Raw genomic sequence first — 12,870 nt, forward strand, 5'->3', positions numbered from 1 at the left:
AGTCAACGTGTCCGCAATAGAGATTACTAAGCGGCGATCGGAATATTGGTGGAAATAGACAAACTACAAACAAGGGAGCCGTACGAAAACGATGTTCTCATCAGAGGTTCAGAAATCTTTGGTGGTACCCACCATGGTTGTTCAGTGGCTGTGGTGTTGGGCTGCTGAGCACTAGGTCGCGGGATCGAATCCCGGCCACTGCGGCCGCATTTCGGTAGAGGCGAAATGCGAAAACACCCTTGTACTTAGATTGACGTGCACGTTAAAGAACCTCAGGTGGTCGAAATTCCCGTAGTCCTCCACTACGGCGCGCCTCATTATCAGGAAGTGCTTTTGGCACGTAAAACCCCATAACTGAATTTTTTTAGAGTTTGGTGGCTGGAATTCTTCTTAGGCTTTCTCTTTTCTTTTTCTTCTTTTTTTAACATAGGTAATGCATTATGAAACATATTAATCAGAGCTTGGTGGCGAAACCCACCACCTCATTCCAAAGCGGACGCTTCCATCCCAGCGCGAAAGTAGTCCCGCCGCAGCACGTCTGATACATACCTCGTTTCGATGGTGGCAATATTTTGTGTCGCTTTTTGATTCGGTTGTAACGCATTACCGCCGACAGTCAACGTGGGATGAGTTCTGGCGCATTTAGCAACATTATACACAAGAATTCTTCATACAAAAAAATAGATCAGAGTTGCATGCGGCCCAGTAAACAAAGAACAATTTATGAGACATTTTGCATGAAATTAGGCATATTTAGAAAAGGACCGCAAAATATGGGTTGTGGCTTTCTCGCATTGCAGTAATATGGAAATCTAGGCATACTTGAAAGACGCATTCATCGGCAACCCCACATAGAAATCCACAATCCTCTGGCAACGAGGACGGTTGAGAATTTACTGTTGGAGGAAGTGTCGAATGTAAAAAAGCTACGATTATGTCACGTCATTTTTTACTCCGTTTACTGGTTGTACCCATGAGCTTTGACAGTTGATGAAAAAAAAATACCGTTGTTACCTTTGCTTTACAATCTGCTGAAATGTTATTGGTTACGCCATCATGATCAACCCAAACAGAGTGCCTCTGCTACAGCCACATCTGCACTCCGGTGACCACTTAGGCTTCCGCACCACATCACCAAATATTACAGCATTGCTGTTACCCACTGTGAAGATACGTCCGATGGCAAAATAATTTATTCCTCATCGTGCATGCTCTAATTTCTCTAATCCATCGAATGAGGCCTGCCACGTTTCAAATCACTGCTTCAACCTCCAGTTTTCTTCCTAAGCCGAAGTTGAGGAGGAGGAGGAATAAACTTTATTTGTGCACAGAAGATTTGAGACCTAGGCCTCTACCTAAATGACGGCCTCGAGCCCTTGGGCCCTGGCGGCATCTTCGGCCTGCTGGATTGCCTTGCGTTGGTCTTCCGGTGCACAGCTGAGCAACGCGGTCTCCCACTGCTCTCTGGTTTTAATTATTTTATTCTGTATGGGTGTACGCGGACAAGCCCATACCATGTGTTGTAGGTCCGCCCTTTCTTCACAGAATCTACATCTATCCGTGTAAAGGTCCGGGTAGTAGCGGTGGTAGGCCACCGGGTTCGGATATGTATCTGTTTGTAAGTTCTCAATTTTCGCATTGTGGCACCTTCCCTTAAAGCACATCCGAAATACCTACACACTGCACTTCCTTGTCGTACTACTTGCGTAGAAGCGGCGCCAACATTCCTGGAACGAAATTTCTCTTTATTGGAAGCAGAAAAAGTACGCAATAACATGAGGCCTTCGGGAGCTGGTAACCATCCAGGTTCCCTCGGTAACCAGAGGCATATAACTCTGCAAACAATAATGGAATATTTGCTAAGCCTCATAATAAATGCGCTTTTCGCAGAAACTATCGCAAAGGATAACAATGTAAATAAAAATGAACGTGGGATTCATGCTAAGAATACACGGGGCTTACACCCATCCCAGGTTCTCAGTATAATGTATAAACCAACGCACACCGTCCTCCACAGAAAGAACATATGCTACGGTTGCCGATCTTTCACACCGTGGCTCAGGTGGCAACCAAAAGTGCCTGCAGATCCGTCGGCAACGTTCAGTCAAGCGCTACGTCGTCCAGCAGCAGGTAGCGCCTCACGTGACACCAGCACTCGCTGTTGAGGTCGTCGAGTTGCGCGCGTCCGTCCTCGCGCGGCTGACACGTGACCCGCTGCTTGACGACACCGGCCAGTCGCATGAACTCGTGCAGACCTTCGATGCTGCGAAACCCTCGCCGCACCATGTGAGCTGCCTCGTCCTCGTCTGCGGACAGCACTTCCGCAAGCTCGGCCACCAGCGCCGGATGACGTGACACTCTGTCCAGACCAGCGGCGTAGTGGCTGCATTCGGGAGAGATACGCGAGTTAATTTGGCCGCATGAGCAGTGTCGGCTTACCGGTAATATGAATAATTCTTACAATATAATGTTTTTTCTGAAATGCTAGCAGAGCTGGTTCAAGACGCGAAACGAACCCCTCTAGAAAATACGGTTTCAGGCACCTTCTCTATTCAATTATTTATTTTTTCCTTCAGTTGACAGAAAGCAAACGAAAAAGCAACCAAGGCAATATATGAGCTTAGGTTTCCGTTATCTTACCATAAACTCACACATTCAAGAAAGGGATTCTGCTTCTACAGCTCCTACTCGCTACGCACTCTTGACACAGAATATTAGAAACACAAATGTCTGTAGACCGCCCCTGTTTCTGTCGGTCACATGTCCAACTTCTCTGCCAATAGCTCAATATGACAGCAAGGTATCGGCGCTGTTAACATGATCGCAGAGTCGCTTTCAGTGAGGATGGAAGCCACTCAAACAGAGTAAGCCCAGTCACAATAGACACGTACTTTTATTGTTTTCCAAGGTACGAAAAAATAAATTTCGTTACGTTCTTCGGTTCGCGCGTTCTGCTTTAACTCTTACGAGTAGCTAAATAACCACGTTAAAATTCATACATACAATCAATACAATAGCGGCTATGGTGTTGCACTGCTAAGCATTGGGTCACGGCATCCAAGCATGGCATCGGCGCTGGCATTTAGTTCGGGCGAAATGCAAGGCGCCGCCAATATCCCAATGCATTAAAGATATCCTGCTGGTAAAAAGAAAGAGAGAACATTTGCCCCACATTATGGCGTCGCTCGTAATCAAATCGCGATTTCGTCCCGGAAAACCCCAGAATTCAGTTCAGTTCAAAATTCATACACTGTAGCACGAAAGTACGTCAGGGGCTGAATTACGTTTTGTTACGTGTCGTTCCTCAATGACCAGTCGTCTTCGCCATGTACATCATGTCGATTGGCCTGCCATCTGCTTTTTACAACCGTTCGAGTGTAACAAACTTGCCTTGAACATATACCGGCCCAGTTCTCCCCTTACAAAAATCGGTTTGACCTTTCAGTCACTCATGAGTCACCTATCAGTCACCCCTGTCACCTATCTGTAGACTAAGTCCGCAGAATGTCTGCAGACACCGTGCGGACTGCAAGTAGACTTGTCTGTAATATGCGTGCCCAGTGAGTGTGTGTGTAAATATGTATATGTATCTATATATACATACATATTCTGAACCATGACATATTTTATAATTACGGTTGAATAGTTTTGACCTTTCAGTCACCCATGAGTCACCCACCTGTCACCTCCACGTAGACCTAGTCTGCAGAATGTCTGCACACACCGTGCGGACTGCAAGTAGACTTGTCTGTAATATGCATGCCCAGCGAGTGTGTGCGTGTGTGCAGATGTATATCTATATATAAACGCATATATATACATATTCTGAACCATGACACATTTTATAATTACGGTTCAATAGGTCTGACCTTTCAGTCACCCTTGAGTCACCCACCAGTCACCTCCACGTAGACCTAGTCTGCAGAATGTCTGCAGACACCGTGCGGACTGCAAGTAGACTTGTCTGTAATATGCGTGCCCAGCGAGTGTTTGTGTGTATGTGTAGATGTATATATATATATATATAAACGCATATATATACATATTCTGAACCATGACACATTTTATAATTACGGTTCAATAGGTCTGACCTCTCAGTCACCCATGAGTCACCCACCAGTCACCTCCATGTAGAGCTAGCCTACAGATTGTTTGCATATTGTCTGCAGACACTGTGTGGACGGCAAGTAGGTAGACTTGTATGTAATATGCATGCCAAATATATATATATATATATATATATATATATATATATATATATATATATATATATATATATATATATATATATATATATATATATATATATATATATATATATATATATATATATTCTACATGACACATTTTATAACAGTTAAATCGGCTTCACCTTTCAGCCACCCACGAATCACACACGCACACAAGCACACACACACACAAACACACACACACACGCGTGCGCATCCTGAACCATGACACATTTTATCATTGCGCTCTGTTTTGCCATTTTAACATTTTGAAAACTTTGTCACTGATTGCTACAAGAACAGTCTGATAATGGCAGTTATATCAATCAATTATTTAATACTAATTGAAATAAGGTAATTGTTACATAACGTACATTAAATGCAGCAGTTATACTATGGCTCGAACCGCAGCCTGAATTTAAGGACATATCTACCGCGCGACGCCGGCACCATCCATCCGACCCCCGACTGCGTGATTGCTTTCGGCGCCGGCCCCCAGGAGGCGCTGGCCGCGAGCACCGGTAAAATTACGGGTGAGATTATTTTCCCGTCTTCACCTGGTCACCGACAAGTCACGGCGTGCACGCGTGCACGCCATGTGCACGCCGCATTGACGGCGACCGATGAGGTAGTGTACATGCTGTGCCGAGAGGAATTGTGGCGATTTTTTTGTGTATTAATGATTCGAAACCCCTGTGACTGCATAACGTAGCTCTCAGTGTTTTTCGTGTGGTGTGCCGATGCCAATTATCGTAGTTATGACTCGGTCGCGCTTTCTTTGTTACCGGCTCATGAAAAGCCGATGGTACTCTCGCTGCGCTCGCATTCCATCACAGTGCGCGGAAGAATTTTTTTGAAAGTTGTGCTATCACGTGCTGTAGTTCATCTGCAATTCTACGCTGTTGACGCCGGAGGCACCGTGCACCGACTGTCCTTCCTGCGGTACCTGCGCGATGCGGCAGCAGCTGTCACGGAGACTCGTTTACCGAGCACGCCTAGAAAGGTAAGTCCGGCGCGTACGCGCATTCTTGTGGTACGTGAAGTGTGCATTTCTGTACGGATAACAAGATGATTAGTAACGTGACAAAAATGATCGTGCTTTTCGAATGTTCGTTCTTGTCGCAGGGCGCATTTAGCGAACAGTTTGATGAAAATTGCCCTAAAACGTGATGTTGCCAAAATCTATCGATTATTTCCTTTCTGCTGTGAAGTTTCCTTGCGCTGGGGACTGTTTGATTTGAATAGGCGCAAAAATTCAAGCAGGGAAAGTTACTCTTTCTGTACGTAATTTTTCAGCGAGAAATCGCATAGCCATTTCTAGAGGTACGTCGATTTGTCGTCTTCACAGCTAACGGCTGCGCGAGATGGCACCCGATTGCTGCGTACGACGCATGGCCAGATTTTAGCTTGTATGCAAGTTCTTTTATTTATATAGTGTCTTCAGACAGCCTGTATTTCTTGCGTTGGGTGTCATGTGTTTTTGTGTATTTGTAAATGGTTCCGAGATTTCAACAGTATCTATCTTTAATGGAAAAAATTGTTTTCTCACCTGAAAAAGAGGGAGTCTGTTCTTTTTCAATGCATTGTCCTTTGGGGCAGGGCTTTGTTGCACCGCATAAATAAATTGGGTTTTCGAACGCTTATCATGTGTTAACGAGATTTCTGCTTGTGCAATTCGCATTTGACTTGGTACAGATGTGCGTTTGTGTGAAGTTTTTTATAGTAGATTCATGTTTGCTCCAGTTCCATTTACATATTAACGGCCTGTAATGTAATAATCGGGTATTTGTGCAACCATGCAGCTTCATGTAGCTGTTTGTACGAGACTTTTCACAATGTCACAAGTTTACAGTTTCAGCAGGGCTTACAGTAAACTGAACATTTCTTCTTGTTTAGGGATGTCACGATTTTGTGAGCCAAAGGAATCTACACCACTTGGGAGCCTGCGGCACTTCTGCAGGCTGAAAAGCGCGTCAAAGCATCTGATTTGCATGCTGCGACAAGGTGTGGGCAAGACGCTCACTGCCACTCACATGAGATGTCGGTACTCACTACTTCATTCCTTGGAAGCGATATTCTTGGTCCCAACCAAGCAGCCCGGAAGAAGTCGGAGACAAATAAAATGTGCAAAGAATACTATTGCGTCTGTTATTTTATTGCATGCATGCCAGTTCCCCATAGTGGGGCTACAGAAATTCTCTCTAATGTCTGCCTAAATGCTGTAATCCTGTGACCACAATCTCGACAGACTTTCTGCAGAAATGCTGTATCCTGCAGCTACACAGATTGAGCAGACTTTCTGCAGAAAGGGTGTACCAGTTGGGCGCTGGGAGGTGACAGGGGGCGACAGAAAGTCTGTCACCTGTCTTCAGATATTCTGCATCCTGGGTGACTCGGAGTATGCAGAATTTCTGCAGGAAGGGTGTACCAATTGGGCGCTGGGAGGTGACAGGGGGTGACAGAAAGTCTGTCACCTGTCTTCAGATATTCTGCATCCCGGGTGACTCGGGGTATGCAGAATTTCTGCAGCAAGTCTGCAATGATTTTTGTAAGGGTCCGGGCAACCGGTGATTATGTACGTTATCAGGACCAAGAGCTAGTAGTATCAGGATTGATTTGCAGAGAAATAACGTGCCGTGGTCAGGAGTAGGGAGCATTCGTAGGTCCGCCTACGCCCTTACACTCGTTCTAACAGCGCTTTATTGGGCGTATGCGAGTGTGAATGCGTCTTAGTCGGGACAGGGCACGGGGGTTCGTTTTCGGTACTTGGCCTCTGAAAGCATTACATTGGCATAAGGCGAGAAAACATGCTGGAGCGGGGGCACCGACATCAGAATTCTAATAAGACTGCGCTGAATTTAATTATTTGATAGGTGATGAAGATTTCTCTGCGACACGTGAAGATCTTGATCGAGATCTTTTCTGCGACACGAGCTCCTTAACGCTGTCGCGTTAATATATCCTTGCATACTCAAGACACATTGTCCCTTTCTTTAACGCAATAGCGTTTAGAGGCTCGTTTCGTAAAAAATCCTGTGTCGGCATTGTCGGCTTCGGTTGGCCGTGAATTCAAATTTCCGATAAAGGCAATTAACCGACGATAACCTGAAAATGAAATTGCGGGCCAGGAATTTGACCCCAGGAACTATAGGTTACGAGACCAGCACATTAACCCATTCAGCCACCGTAGGTCGATGGTGCGAACGCTCTTAAACGCGGTTTTACATGAAAAGGAGTTCGAACGCGGGACAAGCGCTTGCCTTCGACGCTGCGTCTACTTCCACTCCGATGGATAGATGGATGAAAAACGTTTATTCAACGGATTGAGAGTTTGCAAGCCAAACATGGCCCTTTACATAGGTGGAGTCCGTAGTATGGGACCCCACTGGACGAAGCTGCTACCCGCGCCCGTTGGACTAGAGCCCTTTGGGACTCCAGCGCCGAGCAATTGAGTAGGGCTGCCTCCCATGCCCCCCACTTCGATAGGGTCCCGCCAACAATAGCCTTCCATGATTTCCGATGCGAACGTAGGACGCTTACGCTATCACGTTCCACTCTTAACGGAACTTTAACGTCTGCAATCGTTGTGCTAACTGTGATATATGTACCCCCGTTCATACTCATGTCTACTCACGCTCACTACTTCACCTTTGTACTCACGTCTACTCACCAGACCACCTCAACTCGCAAGCACTCACTCACATTCACTCACCAACACTCACTAGCTCACGTTCACGCTCGCCTCCACTCACACACATTCACACTCAACTACACTCACTCACAAGCACTTTCCACGTTCACACTCACTTCCACTCGCACTCCCAGGCATTCCTGAAGTTCACAGTCGCCTCCACTCACACCCACAGCACTCAGTCACGTTTACACTCACCTCCACTCACACTCACTAGCACTTACTCGCACTCACGCCTATGAAATGAGTGCGAGTGAGTATGAGTGAGTGCACTCATGAGTGATTGTGCCGACCTATGCCTATAGGCAGAGGCACACAGCTTCTTGCAGGCATAGCAGTAGCGCCAAAAGTCTGTTTCTTGCGCTGCTGTTGTGCCTGCGATAAGTGACCAACTCGCCCAAGAACTCGTTATACTGAAGTAAACAGCTTCACTGTAGAACATAACTTGAATACAGAGACAAAATAATGAAGACAAATGAAATGTACGATGGGTTTGCTGACGAATTTTGTCGCCTCCTGACTGATGTGTGTACGCGTTTTCCAAATTCCGTCCTAATTATCTTTGGCGATTTTAATTTCCCCAGTATCAATTGGGACACTCTATCTGTCTCAGCAAGTGATAAGAATGCGCACGCTTTTCTGCAGTCTTGTCTAGATTTTCACTTAACTCAGCTCATTACAAAGCCCACGCGATCCGCAGGTACCACTGCCAACATTCTGGACCTAATTCTTACCAATAATCCCGGTAATCCCGATGCTTTCTCTAAAATATTTCACCTTAGTGGTCTTTCTGACCATGACATCATTACCGGGTGCATCAATCACCGTATGCTTGACAGGAAAACTACCTCAAAGCTGATAAGGTGTTATAACAGGGCTAATTTTGACCAGATGAATCTCGAATTAACCACTTTTTCTGCGTGGTTCTTAGCTGAATGTACTTTCCGTTCCATTGAAGAGAACTGGACGCTATTCAAAACAACCCTACTTAACCTCATTACAAGATTCATACCGGTTATCTCAATTAGGTGCAGTAAAAGAGCGCCTTGGTTCAATGAGCGGCTGCGAAGAGCCAATAAAAAGAAAAAGCGTTTGTATAGGCAGGCAGTTGCTAACAACCTATTAACTACGTGGGAAACCTACAGGAAAAGCCACAAGGATTACTAAAGAATGTTGAAAGCCACCCGGCGCCAATTTTACAGTGACGTCTTACCCACTATGCTATCTAATAATCCCTAAAGATTTTGGAGCGTAATTAACCCACATTCACGTCCCGATTCATCCTTAACAAATTCTAATGGTGATCAACTGTACGATGCCCATTGTGCTCAACTCTTTAACAACGCTTTTTCGTCTGTTTTCACTCATGAAGTCATTACCCCCTTCTCTTGCACTCAGTTCACTTCACGATTATTCCATGCCCTCTATAGTCATAAGTGATGATGGTATTCTTTCTTTATTAAATAACCTTAAAGATACTAAAAGCACGGACCCGCTTGGCTTTAACTACAAAATACTTCGAAATATATCTCAGAGTAGTTTTCAAGTCTTATCTGCACTTTTTTATCAGTCTTTATCATCTGGCTGCATCCCTCATGACTGGCGAGTAGTTAAAGTAATGCCAATTTTCAAATCTGGCAGCCGCTCTGATCCCCTAAACTATAGACCCATCTCATTGACTTGCACCTTTTCAAAGCTCCTTGAACATGTGATACATACCCATATTATCTTGAAGATCACAACATCATATTTAAATATCAGCACGGTTTTCGCAAGGGATTTTCTTGCAACACTCAGCTTTCTGGGTTTACTAACGACTAATTTACTTTAGTAGACGCCGGGTTTCAAGTCGACGCTTTGTTTCTCGATTTTTCTAAGGCATTTGATCGGGTCCCCCACCATAGACTACTACTCAAGTTATCGCATCTCAATGTTCACCCCCAGGTTTTAGCATGGATTAAAGACTTCCTCTCATCTCGCGTTCAGTTCACAGATGTTAATGGTTCTAACTCTTCAATGGCTCAAGTCTCATCCGGTGTACCCCAGGGGAGCGTGCTTGGTCCCCTGCTGTTTCTAATATTTATTAATGATTTACCCAATTGTGTATCTTCCCAAATTAGACTGTTCGCGGACGACTGTGTAGTGTACCGAGCCATTAAATGTGAAACTGATCACCAATTTTTACAAACTGACCTTGATTCAATTAACACTTGGTGTTCATCGTGGCTAATGATCCTAAACCACTCTAAGACAAAGTTGGTCTCCTTTACAAGAAACTCTTCCCGCATCCCAACCGCATACACTATTCATCACGTAACAGTTCAGACAGCTTCTACTTACAAATATTTAGGAGTTCACCTTCAGTCCGACTAAAACCTGGAATTACCACATTCATCTGATTCTAGCAGCTGCTAACCGTTCTCTTGGCTTCTTAAAACGTAACCTTCGACAGGCTCCGGCGCCTGTGCGTAAACTTGCTTATATCACCCTAATCCGACCTAAAATCGAGGACACTTCAGCCATATGGGACCCGGATCAAGCCTACCTCATAGATAACATCGAATCCCTGTAGAACCGTGCTGCTCGTTTCATTTTTTTCAGATTACTCACGTTTCACTAGCGTCGCAGTGTTAAAGGCTCGTGCTGGTCTTGATAACCTTTCCCATCGTCGCAAACTTGCTCGCTTAACACTTTTTCACAAAATTTACTATCATCCGTTGCTTCATGACGATTTCTTTCAATCACCATCGGCGGTCTTTCCACGCCGTGACCATCCTTTCAAGATCAAACGCATCATTTGTCGCACTTCATCCTTTGCGAAATCATTCATACCCAAAACAATTATTGAGTGGAACCAGCTGCCTGCTTCAATGGCAACTGAAATGAATTCGTCTAAATTTCATGAACTTCTAAAAAAAGAATGCGATGAGTAGCTTTTCTTCTAGTTTTGTGTTTGATTTTTAATATACATGTGTGTTATTATGTTGCGTTTTTCCATTATGCCTCATTGAGTGTTACTGTTCTGCTTTCTTTATTATTGTTGCCTATTCCTTGAATACGCTTCTCTAAATGTTTGTTGAATTCTTGTCACCCCTCTATGTAATACCCTCGTTGTGAGGGCTTTTAGGGGTTTCTTGAAATAAATAAAAGCGCTGCTCGATTCCATTATTCAGCTTTAGTTGAAGAGTTGCATCTGTGCAGAGCTAAAAAACTCTCGAAGACCTAATTAGACCAAAGTTAATGAAAGAAGGGCACCGTTCTTACCTGTCACACCGTGCGTGATTCAGGAACTGCGCTGCACGGGCTACGAAGCCAGAGTTTCGCCGCGATGTGTCCCACACGGCAAACCAGTCCACCTCAGAATTAGGCATCAGACCATAGTCATTGGTGACCTTGCACAGCGTATAGTTGTTCAAGATATCTGCGCGTAGACCTCGAAGGAAGGCGTAGAATGCGACATCATGAAAACGCGTCAAGGTGAGCTTTCGGATGGTCTGGCTTCGCATTACCGCGTCACCGAGCAGTTCGATGTTCTGGCTGCACTCCACATAAACACCAATGCTAAGATCATCAATACTCTTGTTGAGTAGAAGCGATCTCGAAAGCGCTGGGCACCACTCGATTAATTCAGGCGCAAAGATTCGCATGTCCAAGTCTACGTACAGGATTCGGAGCGTCGACGTCATTGCTATGTATTCGGAAATGACATAAAAAATTACGCTGTCCCAGGTGCAAAGGGTCAGCGTTAATTCTTTCAAGCGGGTAAACGTGGACAACTGCTGCAAGAATGGCAACATTCTGTTTTTTGTCCGGTCCGATACCTCTAGGCTAAATTTGCAAAAATGCTTGCAATCAGGAGCAGTCAACTCATCAGTGATGCTGAGAGCTTTGAAGAGAATCTTCTCTTCAACGCCGCTTTCTTGAAGAGCTCTGACGAAGTCAGGCAAAAGACGGTATTCTTCTTCTTCGTCAACTTCGATGGTCACCATCTTGAGGCTAGTGTGTTTTGACAAAACATGGAAGAAAGGTTCCCAGTGCTCAGCACACAAGATGCTGAAATTCAAGGTCAGATAATGTAAGGTGTCGTTACGCGCAATGGCGTCTTGTAAGGCAGTAGTGTTGGGCGGCATCTCAAGGCGTAATGTGTCCCCCGTAGCTATGTCTATCGTGCTGGTGCATGTTGACAGCCGAAACCTTCTCAAAACTCTGTTTTCAGCCAGCACTTTCGATGCCATCTCAACGCTCTCGAAATCCAAAGTGATATTCTCGACTTCCAAGCTCGAGACTGACCGGTTCTTCACCATACCTTTCAAAGTCCATATTAACGACTTGTCAGGTGAGCTCCAGCCGTCGGAGACCACTCTCAAATTTTGTAGCCGGGTGTCACCGGCCAGAAATTCAAAAAATAAAGCCGGATCAGCGCTTATTACGGCTACGCTTAACGACAAATCACGCAGTGTCGAATTCGTTCTCAGTACTCTCAATAACCGCCGCGCTACGGTGTTTTCTATGCGTTCAACGGAGGAGCATTTGAGTACTGTCAACGGTGTTGTGCTTCGAAGAATAGCAGTAATGCTGGGCAAACACAATGAGGAATCAGGACACGGGAGCTCGATTTCCTCTAGGCATTTGAGAGACAAAATGATCTTGTAAAGCTTTTCTATTTCTTCGGATTTCAATTTCACGAGAAAGCAGGATTCAAGAACGACGGACTTCAGTGAAGAATTTCTGTCGAGGGTGTTGCAAAGCACCGGGAAGCACAATTTGGCCGTTTCGTAGGAAGTGACCATGTTCCCAATCTGTATTCGTGCGACGCAGTGATGGGTACTAAGAAGCCAGTACAGGACCGAGGCTGCTTGACACAGTCGGGCTTTCGTAGGCACGGAACAACAGCTATCGTAAACATCCATCAGACCCAGTTGCCTCCCTGTTTCTGGTAGCTCACGCAGC

The 12,870-nt window shown here is 45.1% G+C and overlaps 1 protein-coding gene across 1 annotated transcript; it reads right to left on the reverse strand.

Moving 5' to 3' along the window:
* Positions 1 to 1,746: 1,746 nt before the first annotated feature.
* Positions 1,747 to 12,228, reverse strand: LOC139048501 (uncharacterized). Its single transcript, XM_070522903.1, has 2 exons — positions 11,185 to 12,228; positions 1,747 to 2,383 (listed from the first exon to the last, which is right to left on the reverse strand). The coding sequence occupies exons 1-2, from the start codon at positions 12,222 to 12,224 to the stop codon at positions 2,101 to 2,103; spliced, it is 1,323 nt and encodes a 440-aa protein (XP_070379004.1). The 5' UTR covers positions 12,225 to 12,228; the 3' UTR covers positions 1,747 to 2,100.
* Positions 12,229 to 12,870: the final 642 nt, after the last annotated feature.

Source organism: Dermacentor albipictus, chromosome 8, assembly GCF_038994185.2.
Source record: "Dermacentor albipictus isolate Rhodes 1998 colony chromosome 8, USDA_Dalb.pri_finalv2, whole genome shotgun sequence".
In the NCBI taxonomy this organism is placed as follows: Eukaryota; Metazoa; Arthropoda; class Arachnida; order Ixodida; family Ixodidae; genus Dermacentor; species Dermacentor albipictus.